Consider the following 15413-nt stretch of genomic DNA (forward strand, 5'->3'; position numbering starts at 1 on the left):
GAAACACATTAATGTCTTTCACTTTAAATTTTAGTTAAATTACTTTAGTCTTGTACAGTAAACCTAATATTAAAAAAGTCTGCAGTCATTGTAAAACAGGATGAACTGTATTTAAAACTAAATCAGTTGTGCATGAAAACTCAATAGTCCACCCAAACCAAAGTGAAATATGTGCTTTGTGGGCAATATATGTTTTGATATTTTAAAATAATTACCTAAACCACTTGTTATAATTATAATAGAGCTGTTTTTATTCCATTTTTATTTCGTGTTTTTATTACTTACTTTTTACTAACCTGTACCAAGAGTAAACCAGATACACATAACATTATACACGTTTGTTTTGATAAAGTATAAATGTGTTCTCTTTTTTAAGAAATAAAAACATGCTTTCCATTTAAACATACTTACAATATAATAATTCGATATAGTGCTTATAATCTTAAGTACGTATCTAATTGAACATGACCAATATCTACAAACATTATCTCGAAAACGTGATGTATATTTAGTGGTAGTTCTGTATCTATATCTACAAAGATTATCTCTATAAAGTGATGTATATTTAGTGATTATTCTGTATCTATATATCTACAAAGATTATTTCTATAATGTGATGTATATTTAGTGATAGTTCTGTGTCTATATCTACAAAGATTATTTCTATAATGTGATGTATATTTAGTGCTAGTTCTGTATCAATATATCTACAAAGATTATCTCTATAAAGTGATGTATATTTAGTGATAGTTCTGTATCTATATATCTACAAAGATTATTTCTATAATGTGATGTATATTTAGTGATAGTTTTGTATCTATATCTACAAAGATTATTTCTATAATGTGATGTATATTTAGTGCTAGTTCTGTATCTATATATCTACAAAGATTATTTCTATAATGTGATGTATATTTAGTGCTAGTTCTGTATCTATATCTACAAAGATTATCTGTATAAAGTGATGTATATTTAGTGATAGTTCTGTATCAATATATCTACAAAGATTGTTTGTATAAAGTGATGTATATTTAGTGATAGTTCTGTATCTATATATCTACAAAGATTATTTCTATAATGTGATGTATATTTAGTGGTAGTTCTGTATCAATATATCTACAAAGATTATCTCTATAAAGTGATGTATATTTAGTGATTATTCTGTATCTATATATCTACAAAGATTATTTCTATAATGTGATGTATATTTAGTGATAGTTCTGTATCTATATCTACAAAGATTATTTCTATAATGTGATGTATATTTAGTGCTAGTTCTGTATCAATATATCTACAAAGATTATCTCTATAAAGTGATGTATATTTAGTGATAGTTCTGTATCTATATCTACAAAGATTATTTCTATAATGTGATGTATATTTAGTGCTAGTTCTGTATCTATATATCTACAAAGATTATTTCTATAATGTGATGTATATTTAGTGATAGTTCTGTATCTATATCTACAAAGATTATTTCTATAATGTGATGTATATTTAGTGCTAGTTCTGTATCTATATATCTACAAAGATTATTTCTATAATGTGATGTATATTTAGTGCTAGTTCTGTATCTATATCTACAAAGATTATCTGTATAAAGTGATGTATATTTAGTGATAGTTCTGTATCAATATATCTACAAAGATTGTCTGTATAAAGTGATGTATATTTAGTGATAGTTCTGTATCTATATATCTACAAAGATTATTTCTATAATGTGATGTATATTTAGTGGTAGTTCTGTATCAATATATCTACAAAGATTGTCTGTATAAAGTGATGTATATTTAGTGATAGTTCTGTATCTATATATCTACAAAGATTATTTCTATAAAGTGATGTATATTTAGTGGTAGTTCTGTATCTATATATCTACAAAGATTATTTCTATAATGTGATGTATATTTAGTGCTAGTTCTGTATCTATATCTACAAAGATTATCTGTATAAAGTGATGTATATTTAGTGATAGTTCTGTATCTATATATCTACAAAGATTATTTCTATAATGTGATGTATATTTAGTGCTAGTTCTGTATCAATATATCTACAAAGATTATCTGTATAAAGTGATGTATATTTAGTGATAGTTCTGTGTCTATATCTACAAAGATTATTTTATAAAGTGATGTATATTTAGTGGTAGTTCTGTGTCTACATCTACAAAGATTATCTTTATAAAGTGATGTATATTTAGTGGTAGTTCTGTGTCTACATCTACAAAGATTATCTTTATAAAGTGATGTATATTTAATGATAGTTCTGTGTCTACATCTACAAAGATTATCTTTATAAAGTGATGTATATTTAGTGCTAGTTCTGTATCTATATCTACAAAGATTATCTCTATAATGTGATGTATATTTAGTAGTAGTTCTGTATCAATATATCTACAAAGATTATCTTTATAAAGTGATGTATATTTAGTGGTAGTTCTGTATCTATATCTACAAAAGTTATCTCTATAATGTGATGTATATTTAGTGCTAGTTCTGTATCTATATCTACAAAGATTATCTTTATAAAGTGATGTATATTTAGTGGTAGTTCTGTATCTATATCTACAAAGATTATCTCTATAATGTGATGTATATTTAGTGCTAGTTCTGTATCTATATCTACAAAGATTATCTTTATAAAGTGATGTATATTTAGTGATAGTTCTGTATCAATATATCTACAAAAGTTATCTCTATAATGTGATGTATATTTAGTGCTAGTTCTGTATCAATATATCTACAAAGATTATCTCTATAATGTGATGTATATTTAGTGGTAGTTCTGTATCAATATATCTACAAAGATTATCTCTATAATGTGATGTATATTTAGTGGTAGTTCTGTATCTATATCTACAAAGATTATCTTTATAAAGTGATGTATATTTAGTGATAGTTCTGTGTCTATATCTACAAAGATTATCTTTATAAAGTGATGTATATTTAGTGGTAGTTCTGTATCTATATCTACAAAGATTATCTTTATAAAGTGATGTATATTTAGTGGTAGTTCTGTATCTATATCTACAAAGATTATCTTTATAAAGTGATGTATATTTAGTGATAGTTTTGTGTCTATATCTACAAAGATTATCTTTATAAAGTGATGTATATTTAGTGATAGTTCTGTGTCTATATCAACAAAGATTATCTTTATAAAGTGATGTATATTTAGTGGTAGTTCTGTATCTATATCTACAAAGATTATCTTTATAAAGTGATGTATATTTAGTGGTAGTTCTGTATCTATATCTACAAAGATTATCTCTATAAAGTGATGTATATTTAGTGGTAGTTCTGTATCAATATATCTACAAAGATTATCTTTATAAAGTGATGTATATTTAGTGATAGTTCTGTGTCTATATCAACAAAGATTATCTTTATAAAGTGATGTATATTTAGTGGTAGTTCTGTATCTATATCTACAAAGATTATCTTTATAAAGTGATGTATATTTAGTGGTAGTTCTGTATCTATATCTACAAAGATTATTTCTATAATGTGATGTATATTTAGTGGTAGTTCTGCATCAATATATCTACAAAGATTATCTTTATAAAGTGATGTATATTTAGTGATAGTTCTGTGCCTACATCTACAAAGATTATCTTTATAAAGTGATGTATATTTAGTGATAGTTCTGTGTCTACCTCTACAAAGATTATCTTTATAAAGTGATGTATATTTAGTGGTAGTTCTGTGTCTACATCTACAAAGATTATCTTTATAAAGTGATGTATATTTAATGATAGTTCTGTGTCTACATCTACAAAGATTATCTTTATAAAGTGATGTATATTTAGTGATAGTTCTGTATCTATATCTACAAAGATTGTCTTTATAAAGTGATGTATATTTAGTGGTAGTTCTGTATCAATATATCTACAAAGATTATCTCTATAAAGTGATGTATATTTAGTGATAGTTCTATGTCTACATCTACAAAGATTATCTTTATAAAGTGATGTATATTTAGTGATAGTTCTGTATCTATATCTACAAAGATTATCTTTAGAAAGTGATGTATATTTAGTGGTAGTTCTGTATCTATATCTACAAAGATTGTCTTTATAAAGTGATGTATATTTAGTGGTAGTTCTGTATCTATATCTACAAAGATTGTCTTTATAAAGTGATGTATATTTAGTGGTAGTTCTGTATCTATATCTACAAAGATTATCTTTATAAAGTGCTGTATATTTAGTGGTAGTTCTGTATCTATATCTACAAAGATTGTCTTTATAAAGTGATGTATATTTAGTGGTAGTTCTGTATCTATATCTACAAAGATTGTCTTTATAAAGTGATGTATATTTAGTGGTAGTTCTGTATCTATATCTACAAAGATTGTCTTTATAAAGTGATGTATATTTAGTGGTAGTTCTGTATCTATATCTACAAAGATTATCTTTATAAAGTGATGTATATTTAGTGGTAGTTCTGTATCAATATATCTACAAAGATTATATTTATAAAGTGATGTATATTTAGTGATAGTTCTGTGTCAACATCTAAAAAAACCTGTCTTTATAAAGTGATGTATATTTAGTGATAGTTCTGTGTCTACATCTACAAAGATTATCTTTATAATGTGATGTATATTTAGTGATAGTTCTGTGTCTACATCTACAAAGATTATCTTTATAAAGTGATGTATATTTAGTGATAGTTCTGTATCAATATATCTACAAAGATTATCTTTATAAAGTGATGTATATTTAGTGATAGTTCTGTATCTATATCTACAAAGATTGTCTTTATAAAGTGATGTGTATTTAGTGATAGTTCTGTGTCTATATCCACAAAGATTGTCTTTATAAAGTGATGTATATTTAATGATAGTTCTGTGTCTATATCTACAAAGATTGTCTTTATAAAGTGATGTATATTTAATGATAGTTCTGTGTCTATATCTACAAAGATTGTCTTTATAAAGTGATGTATATTTAGTGATAGTTCTGTATCTATATCTACAAAGATTGTCTTTATAAAGTGATGTATATTTAGTGATAGTTCTGTGTCAATATATCTACAAAGATTGTCTTTATAAAGTGATGTATATTTAGTGATAGTTCTGTATCTATATCTACAAAGATTGTCTTTATAAAGTGATGTATATTTAGTGATAGTTCTGTGTCAATATATCTACAAAGATTGTCTTTATAAAGTGATGTATATTTTTTGGTAGTTTTGTGTCTACATCTACAAAGATTATCCCTATAATGTTATGTACATGTAGTGATAGTTCTGTATCTATATTTATATCTCTATTGCGATGTTGTGAAAGACCGTGAAAAGATATTTTATTCTTTATCTAGGTAAAAGAAAGGAAATTCTGAGCAGCAACCTTTAAGGATATCATTCTCTTCCATATAATAAATGATAATAATGATAATAAGGATATCATTCCGTTTCATATAATAAATGATAATAATGATATAATGATAATGGTGATAAGGATATCATTCTATTCCATATAATAAATGATAATAAGGATATCATTCCGTTTCATATAATAAATGATAATAATGATATAATGATAATAAGGATATCATTCTATTCCATATAATAAATGATATAATGATAATAAGGATATAATTTGTTCCATATAATAAATGATAATAATGTAATATGAAATAATTAGTCATACTAATTTAACCTGATGTATTTAAGTTAATATAACGAAGAAATTGTTTAGGTTTTTTTTAAACTTTTGATCCAAATTACCACCAGTTAATGATTTTTTACTATTTTGTGTTTGCCCGAAAAGAAAATTAAACAGGTTTAGACGTTAAAGAAAGTTTTAGCAGCAAACTTATTTGCATATAAACCCGTTCTCTGTTTCTCAGTGTCTTTTTTTTTCTCTTTCTCTCTTTACTCTATGTTTCTTGATTGATTTCTCTAACTTGTAAACTACTGCCTCCCACCTACATCACTGTCACTAACCCTACCAGGTGTTCGGAAACATCCAGAATGATCCAGATTCAGATATAAACCGCCACAACAACTTCCGTACCTTCCTGCAGTCCTTGATTCTCCTGTTTAGGTGAGTCGACCGTAGTCAGGCCTTGTCGTGAATCAGCCAGGCCTTGTCGTGAATCAGCCATATATCCTTGCATTTCTCTCAGGGCAATAGAAAAATCAGACCGAAATGTAACCCTCCACAAATTTGAAGTGGTATCTCCAGTCGGGTCGCGAGAACTGAAACGTCTGACAAATACGCGAATATCTCGTTTATTTGAAGCATTTGCTGGAAATTACCCTTGAATTTCTAATACGAAAATGGTAATTCTATCTCCAAGCCTAATATTAAATGTAAATATCTTAAACATGACAAAATTTTAACAACATTGAAAAAACAGCTGTGTGGTATACGATTGTGGAAAAAACTTTATTATGTCCACAAAACATTTGAAATCTTACGTTAGAGATTTTAAATAAATTATCAGAAAACTTGTCTCGTTGGAAAAGCGATAACAGTTGAGTTAAATGTAAAGTTATAGGTATGTACTGGATATTACTAAGGCTTATTTATTCCCAACCGAAATTATGATTGGTTAAACGTGTGTTCTGCTTGTTTTTCTATCAGTTACTGAGAATTACCGATATTTTCGTCGTCTTTGAAATGCAAGGAAGGTGACGTGACCTGGGTAGAAACTGAAAAACAGATAATATAATATGTTCGTATTGGTAAAAAACGCGAAATTAGATCGCGAAACGGGTGGTAGATATTGTTGTTACGGATTTTGAAACACAGTAAGCTTTGACTTGGAAATTCATTGAAAAAAAATCAACGATTTAAATTTACATCAGGATTGAGAGATTCTTGAATATTTGATAAAACTAATTTTGTTACTGAGACATAATTAAATTAGGCTTCACGATAAAATTAGTGCACACTTTAGATTATCAAATTCAAACTAAATGTAAATATAACAACGTCTAAACGTGTAAACAGATACTGTTTCAAAGGTTGGACGTGAGGACACAACTTTTCAAGGCTTCTCTACAGAAACAACCTAAAGACCATTAGACCATATCACAGTTGTTTAGCGTTTAGGGAATTTGAACCTTTTAATATTAATTATCATTCTATGTCAGAAAAAAATGGTTAACAGAAAGTTGCACTAGGTGCTTTCTTGTTGTTGTTATTGTTGAAGTGTGCAAATATTTTTTAAAGAAACAAATACATGATATTAACACAAAATATTTCCTTAATATCAAACATCTCTCGTAAAATGTAAGTACTGCAAAGAGATATTATCCGAACACTAACGTTTGTATGTATTTTTTCTGCCAATGAAGATTGTAAACAGAACTTCCATATATATCATTTATAAATAAATATTGGCTGTCACTGATTGAATCACATGCTTAAGCAAACCTTGGCTATTGTAGATCAGGACCCGACAATAAATGTATGGTTAAGATTTTCAAGTCACACGTGTTTTGTTTCAACATGGAAAACAATGCGAGGTCCCGATGACATATAGGTTCTTGGGATTTGTTTCAGTCATGTATGTGACTTTTGTTTTTCTCGAAATTAAAACTCGTGTTATCAAAACATAATCTTCTCTTTGGAAAGTTCGACTCGTAATCCGAGGGTGGCGGGTTCGAGTCCCCGTCACACCAAACATGCTTGCCCTTTCAGCCTTGGGGGCGTTATAAAATTACGGTCAATCCCACTATTCGTTGGTAAAAGAGTTAGCCCAACAATTGGCGGTGGGTGGTGATGACTAGCTGCCTTCCCTCTAGTCTTACACTGCAAAATTAGGGACGGCTAGCGCAGATAGCCCTCGTGTAGCTTCGCGCGAAATTCAAAAACCAAAATACCTCTCTGGAAAGAAAAGAAAACCCGAATCTTATTTGCGAGATTATTTCTTGTGGCTGTCGTCAAAATAACGTTTCTTTTATGAAACATGAAAAACATCGTTCCAAAGTATTCCTTATAACAATACGTTCAGAGACTTTGATATATAAGTATCCACTGTTATCTAGAATAACAAACACATCAATAAAGAAGCTGTCAATAGACGTTATGTTTTACACGAGTTACCTTTGTTGTTGTTTTTCTAAACTAACAGAAGTTCCAGCCAATGACCTTCTTTCTCAGTCTACCGACTCTACACGTATAATAAAAAATAAAAGAAAAAACATTTAGGGCTCTTTCCATGTTATATAGTGCCGATCACTAGTTTCACTCCGTTGTGGCATGTAGGAAGATGTAACTAGGAAGTAAAATGAACCTGTTTAATTATATTGTGTTACTCACTGTTTTTATTTATTAGTCACGAAATAATTCCCTTTGTTTTTCCCTGAACTCATATCTATTTTTTTTCTTCCCTTCCCGCTGCTTGGATTCTGTTTTCTTGCACTATTTTCTCTCTCGTAGTACAGCTGTTTAGTGGTAGGTAACTCATTTTTTTTTCTTCCCTTCCCGCTGCTTGGATTCTGTTTACTTGCACTATTTTCTCTCTCGTAGTACAACTGTTTAGTGGTAGATAGAGGAATTCCTACCTGTCTTCAGTATTTTAGATTTAGACAAAGTAGTCCTAACTGTAGATTATTGGACCTTCTAGAATAGTGGTGTTTACTAATAGATGTCTCCAATACATCCCTTCCTCAACCTAGGTCTTTGGTAATGTTGCTCTCAACCCCGAAACAGCCGTTATGCGTCACAATAACTTCCGCAACTTCTTTCAAGGACTTATGCTGTTATTCAGGCAAGTTCCGAATTGATAAGCATTATATCTGTGTTTGTTTGTCTGTGTGGGAAAGCGTGATAATTATTGTAAATGCGCGTCTTCGAATGAGTCTCATTGTTTTTTTTATTCATGGTCCTGTTTATGTGCGTGTGGTTAAACTACTTGCAGAAGCCATCAGTTCGTCTTCACTTTTCTGTTTATTTTGTTTCACGACTTAGAAATTTCAGCTTCGATGTGTTTAATGGCACGCATATCGTGCGTCTACTGTGATGTTTGGGCTCGTTTTCGTTACTGTGCTTGTTTCACCCAAACTGGACATCCACCGATAATTACAACAGTGAAAAATTAACTTTCTACTTTTATACTGTTATTAACATTTTTAAACAATCACTTAATTTCTGTAGTGCACATTAGTGTATAGGAAACATTTTAATTTTAAAAATAAATGACCTAATGATAGCCCCTCTTTTTTTAAAAAAAAACTTGTTACTTATAGTTTGTGTTTTAGTGCAACGCTCCTGGTGTTGTAATATCACATATTCCTAGTATTTTTAAGCAGCTACATACATTTTCATACTTACGTTACTTTTAACCAATCATACGTCTACTTTCAGCTGTGTTTTATTCTGTAACCAATCAGACGTCTACCTTCAGCTTTATTGTTGCTTTTAACCAATAACACATCTTTTTTATCTTTATTGTTATGTTTAACCAATCATATATACGTTTTCATTATTACTGCGACTTTTAAATAATTTGTAAATTTTGCGTATTTATTTCCCTATATAATTTTATTATATATATATATAATTATTTTCCCTCATTTTTATCTAATCGAAATTACCTAGTACTTATCATGCCAATTTCAAACAATTACCTATTTGAGTTGATCATTGCTGTTGTATTAACCAGTTAGTTTTGTACTGCTATCTCCCATTTCACACAGCAAACACTTTTCTTCAGGCTTTGATACAATGTTTATGAATGGGCCATTACTTACTGGTTTCTTTAACTACAGGAAATCAAACAGTACTTATGTTCTGTTATCTTTGTTTTTATTAACTGAGGAACTCTAGCAACATAAAATATTCTAATATTCCTTCACGTCATTGCACCTGCCTTTACGTATCTTGAAAATAACTGAGTTTTTTTTTTTCATTTGAAATCACCAGCCACTGTAAGGTCGCTTGTGGTTGCACTTATATGCGCGACTTAAACTTTGGGCACTGTAGCACAGATTGCGTTTCTTTTTCCAAGAAGTGAAGTCTCGTGTATGCTAAATGTAAACCGGGTAGTTTTATACCGAGACGGTTAATGTAACTAACACTTACAGGTGGTTATGAATTTACATAGCATTCGCATACTTCATCGGTGGTCCCTTCATGGTACACTGAACGATCCCAGATTTGTGTAGCACTGATACGTTGATTAATTCTATCTTATACAAATTTGTTATACACAGCATAGGGACTTTTATTGAAGTAAACAAAGTAAAAGGGAAACATTACAACAGAATGTTTCCTTTTCAACAGTAACAAACTTCTTGCCAATAGAACAGTAATGTTTTTAACTCTATGATGACTTACGACTGCGGCGGAGAAGAGGGGAGCGTTGGGCAAGTTTCACTGTGATGTATCTTACATGTGGGCCTATACGACTTAATACATGATGACATCAGACGAGACCTTAGGCGCAAAATTAGATATTATATATGTATATAATCTCACATATGGACCTTTGTACGAGTTCGGACAAACAGGCGCCAATTTGAATCTGATACACTACATAATGATCGTAATACAGAATATGTACACCGCATTTGTTTAAAACATGAATATTAATAGGTTGTTTATTTTGATCTTAAGCGCAAAGCAACACAGTAGGCTAACTAATGTAGTATTTGTTTGTTCGTAAACACAAAGCTGTGTGATGGGCTGTCATTACTATCTCCACAGTGGAGTTCGAACCTCCCATTTTAGCCTTATAAGCTCTCTTGTTTAACATTGGGTCAGCGAGAGGCAGTAAATAGCTACCTTTAAAAGTCAAATAGTTTTGGTATCAGTTACTGTTGTCATCAAGTTGAGAGACCTCTCAGTGTGACCGTTCAAGAGGGTTCTGAGACCTGCAGCAGCTAATTTATCGTTGTTTGTTTGTAGCACAGAACTAGACAAAGAGCTATCTTTGTTCTACTCACAATAGGTATCGAAACCCAGTTTCTAATGATACAAGTCCACTATGCTACTGTGGGAAGACCTTGTGTTTATTATCAACAAATATCGTACTCCGGATCCAGTCTATCGCACTTCGGACACAGAGATAAAAAGCTTCGTATGCTTAAAATGAGTTGTTTCATACATGGTTTATACAAGCAGGATAATTATTTATTTATTTTATTTGATAATCGATTCATTAGTGCTAACATATTTAGCTTTGTTTCCTACAGTACATTCAGAGAAGTCTGTTTCAACACTGAATAGACATGAACATACGTAATGTTGTTAAGAACGTAACTTAATCAGTGATCTTTTTTTTTTCAAAAAATCACCCCCTTCTGTGGCTTCCGTTTTGTCGAATTATAATTTTAATTAATTATCCCAATTTAACGCATACAACCCTCCCCAGAAAGATCCGGGTTCAACACTGTGCTGGTCATTATTTTCTATTATATTTATAATTTTTTTTAACCTTCCTCTGTAGATTGTTAAATAATTAAGGTAAGAAACATTTTAGTAATATTATTGAGTTTTAACTGATTTTTTAAACTGAATGTTATTTTAAAATAAAACTTCATAAAATACAATGATACATTTGGAGAAAATAATTATTGTATTATAAAACTTCATAAAATACAATGAACATTTGGAGAAAATAATTATTGTATTATAAAACTTCATAAAATACAATGAACATTTGGAGAAAATAATTATTGTATTATAAAACTTCATAAAATACAATGAACATTTGGAGAAAATAATTATTGTATTATAAAACTTCATAAAATACAATGAACATTTGGAGAAAATAATTATTGTATTATAAAACTTCATAAAATACAATGAACATTTGGAGAAAGTAATTATTGTATTATAAAACTTCATAAAATACAATGAACATTTGGAGAAAATAATTATTGTATTATAAAACTTCATAAAATACAGTGATACATTTGGAGAAAATAATTATTATATTATAAAACTTCATAAAATACAATGAACATTTGGAGAAAATAATTATTGTATTATGAAACTTCATAAAATACAATGATACATTTGGAGAAAATAATTATTATATTATAAAACTTCATAAAATACAATGATACATTTGGAGAAAATAATTATTATATTGTAAAACTTCATAAAATACAATGATACATTTGGAGAAAATAATTATTTAGGGAGAAATCCGAGCTTGCAGAACGAGAATTACAGAATAGCTCGACTTGAAATTTGATGAAAATCAATTCGCCTCTAGAAGTTTATGTGTATTTTGAATAGAGAATAAGTTACTTTACCCCAACATTATGGTAGTTTTTCTCAGGTACTGAAATAGGTAAATGCCTACAGTTGTTCATTGTGATACAGTCCGTAGACCTAACTCTTATTGAGAGATTTAAAAACAGTTCTATAAATTGGGATTGTTTTCCAATTCTAATTTATACGCAATAATTGAATTAGGTTTCAATCACGTATGATATTACTCGTATAAGTGAGTCGGAAGGAAATTCGTTTGTCGTCGGTTTTCCAAAGGGTTTATTGTAATAAAATATTTCAAAAACATTTGAATGGATTTATTTGAGAGTAATGTTGTAAGTTTATTCTGTAAAACTCTTTCTCTCATGTTACTTCTTAACTAACAAACTCCTTCCCTCGTGTAAAACAATAGGTGTGCAACAGGAGAGAATTGGCAAGCCATCATGTTGTCCTGTGTCAAAGGTCGACCCTGCGATATCCGGTCAAATAAGTCACGTGACGAGTGCGGAAGCAACGTGGCTTACACCTACTTTGTCAGTTTTATCTTTTTTTGTTCATTTCTGGTAAGTCGTTCCAGTTTACACTAGTCTGTTCTTTAAGTTTAGCCTAATCTATTATTTTCTTTAGCTCAGTCTATTCGTCCCATTTAGCCTATTCTATTATTTTAGTTTAGCCTAGTTTATTGTTCCTGTTTAACCTAGTCTATTGGTCCAATTTAGCCTTGTTTTTTATTTCTGTTTAGCCTAGTCTATTGGTCCCATTTAGCCTAGTCTATTATAACCTAGTTTACTATTTAGCCTTGTCCGTTCTTCCCATTTAACCTAGTCTATTTTCCTTTAGCCTAGTCTATTCTTTTCATTTAGCCTTATGGTTGTGATACTTACTAGCAACATTGTGTTGAGGGTTCCACACTTGTGTTACTATGAACTATATTCGATGTGTTTTTAAAAAAAATGTCGTGCGTCTCACATCTACATTGGTAAGCACTTTATTACAAAAGTATATAACGAAAAATACAAAGTTACCCGATGGTAACAAGTGTTAATAAGTCATAGCTTTATACTCCAGCGTATATACACACCAGTATAATATATCATTAATATGTCTAACTTGTCATACATACACACAAACTTATACGTCATGCATAACTACATCACGTACACATTCTTCACATACAGAGAAAGTTATAATGATTGCATCGTATCTGATCTTTTGTTCAATGTCAGTCAACAGGGACGTAGATTTTTTACACCCGATGGTGGGAATGATTTTTGTAACCACTTATGTCGACTGTTCAATTTGCAAGTTGGTAATCTCTGATTACGTGAGCCTGAAAGCTGTAAACGTGCAGTCACAGAGTTATCTTGTTGCTACGATACTTGTATGTATACTTAGGCCTACTGACTGATACTTACGAACTATCGCTTAGATCGAAAAGCTTAGAAGCACGCCTAAATTAAAGATGTATATTTCGGCTCCTGAAAAAGCCTACATCTAGGCCTAATTTATGTAATTTGATTGGTAAGAATACGAGAATCACAAGAACAAACACACAATTTGTAGGCCTGTGATGCAATAAAACAATTCAACAGATCAAACTGTAGGGGGGATAATTGTATGCACCTTACCCCCACCTAAAATGAAGGGGGACGTATACCCCATCCATCCCAGGATCTACTCCCCTGTCAGTCAACATTTTCGGCCATAAACCCAAGAAAATCTCATGAGATTTCACGTCATTAACAAATTTATATCATATCTAAATCACGTAGCTCTCACTAATGTAAATTCAGTCGATCTTTAAGGTTTTAAAGTTATATTGTGTACACACAACGGATAAACATACAGAGCACAGATATATACAAATATAACACACTTGTGATTTTTTTCAGTTAATATATTTTATCATAATAATTCATATACGATCTTTTTCCCACCGAATGAGTTGTGTAATGCAGTTTAAACTTACAAACTGGTGTCAAGTACATGTTTAATGAAGTACAATACAAGTCGCGCTTTCAACGAATCATTCTATGTATTATGCATCAGTACCATGTATATTAATTATGTGATGACGTCACTTCTCCGAACGGGGGCCGAAGGCTGCTTGAGGATAGAGATCACCTGTTTTAAGTACATTGTCACCATTATACAATAGTGTGTTGTATGTCAGTAGACAATAAAGTAAAACCACATAAGCGTTGCAGTTTGTATTGTCGTGACGTCTGTAAAACATGCGCGTGTCATGACTCACGACAACAATTACGCACTGTATAGATTCCAACGCAGCATGACACATGAACTTCTGAAGTTAGAAAAAAAAAATAGTTTTATCTATCTTTGAAAAGGAACACCTTCGGTCAAACATTTAGTGAACCAATAACACAATGTATATTTATGATAAAGATATTATGTAGCTTCAGTCAGACAACAAGGTTTGATGTTTTAATGGTTCCTGTTGACTACAACAGTTCGTCTCTGTTTTGTTACAGATGCTGAACCTTTTCGTTGCCGTCATTATGGACAACTTTGATTACCTGACACGAGATTCCTCCATCTTGGGAGCTCATCACCTCGATGAATTCATCCGCGTTTGGGCAGAGTACGATCCTAATGCCACGTGAGTTTCAGCAGTGACGCAAAGGAAAATTGATATTTAAACATAGTGACGCAAAAATATGTAAAATAAGTTAAACTATCGATGAAACGTAAATGTTTGATCATGTATTTTAACCCATAAGTTACATTTTAATTGTTTATTTCTTACAGCGGATACATACATTATACGGAGATGTACGATATGTTAAGGAACATGGACCCGCCTTTAGGGTTCGGGAACAAGTGCCCTTACAGACTAGCTTACAAGGTAAGGTTCATTTCGAGAGGTAATGAATCAGATAAATATCCATTCGGATCTGAGTCATAAACAAGAGTCATAGAATGCTATGTGTGCGCTACCTACCTCGGGTATGGAAACCCTGTTTCTGGCATTATAAGCTCTCAGACTTCACATTCAGCCACTGATGAGGGTGGTGGGGTAGAGTGCACGGAGGATCTACATAAGTAATAATAACATAAACTGATACAATAAGAAAAGCATTGTTTTGTGTTTTTCCATAACCAAGGTATGATTGTTGGTGTTAGTGTAATGTATTTAATTCTTGGTTAACATATTTTTTTGAATAATATATGAACTTCAATTGCTGCGTGGAATTTCTGTTCTATTTGTGTTG

General features: G+C 30.6%; 1 protein-coding gene and 1 long non-coding RNA gene across 2 annotated transcripts in view; one reads left to right on the plus strand and one right to left on the minus strand.

Moving 5' to 3' along the window:
• LOC143245272 (voltage-dependent calcium channel type A subunit alpha-1-like) overlaps positions 1-15413 on the plus strand; it is a 121722-nt gene that overhangs the window by 57262 nt on the left and 49047 nt on the right. Inside the window, exons 22-25 of the mRNA XM_076491430.1 lie at positions 5960-6051; positions 12593-12743; positions 14673-14800; positions 14950-15046. Coding sequence (XP_076347545.1) covers positions 5960-6051; positions 12593-12743; positions 14673-14800; positions 14950-15046 — 468 coding nt within the window. The remainder of the gene's footprint in view (positions 1-5959; positions 6052-12592; positions 12744-14672; positions 14801-14949; positions 15047-15413) is intronic.
• Positions 11832-15413, minus strand: part of LOC143245273 (uncharacterized) — a 28588-nt gene continuing 25006 nt past the window's right edge. The window contains exon 2 of the long non-coding RNA XR_013025546.1: positions 11832-15235. This is a non-coding gene — a long non-coding RNA (uncharacterized LOC143245273). The remainder of the gene's footprint in view (positions 15236-15413) is intronic.

This window comes from Tachypleus tridentatus, chromosome 2 (genome assembly GCF_004210375.1).
Source record: "Tachypleus tridentatus isolate NWPU-2018 chromosome 2, ASM421037v1, whole genome shotgun sequence".
Taxonomy (NCBI): Eukaryota; Metazoa; Arthropoda; class Merostomata; order Xiphosura; family Limulidae; genus Tachypleus; species Tachypleus tridentatus.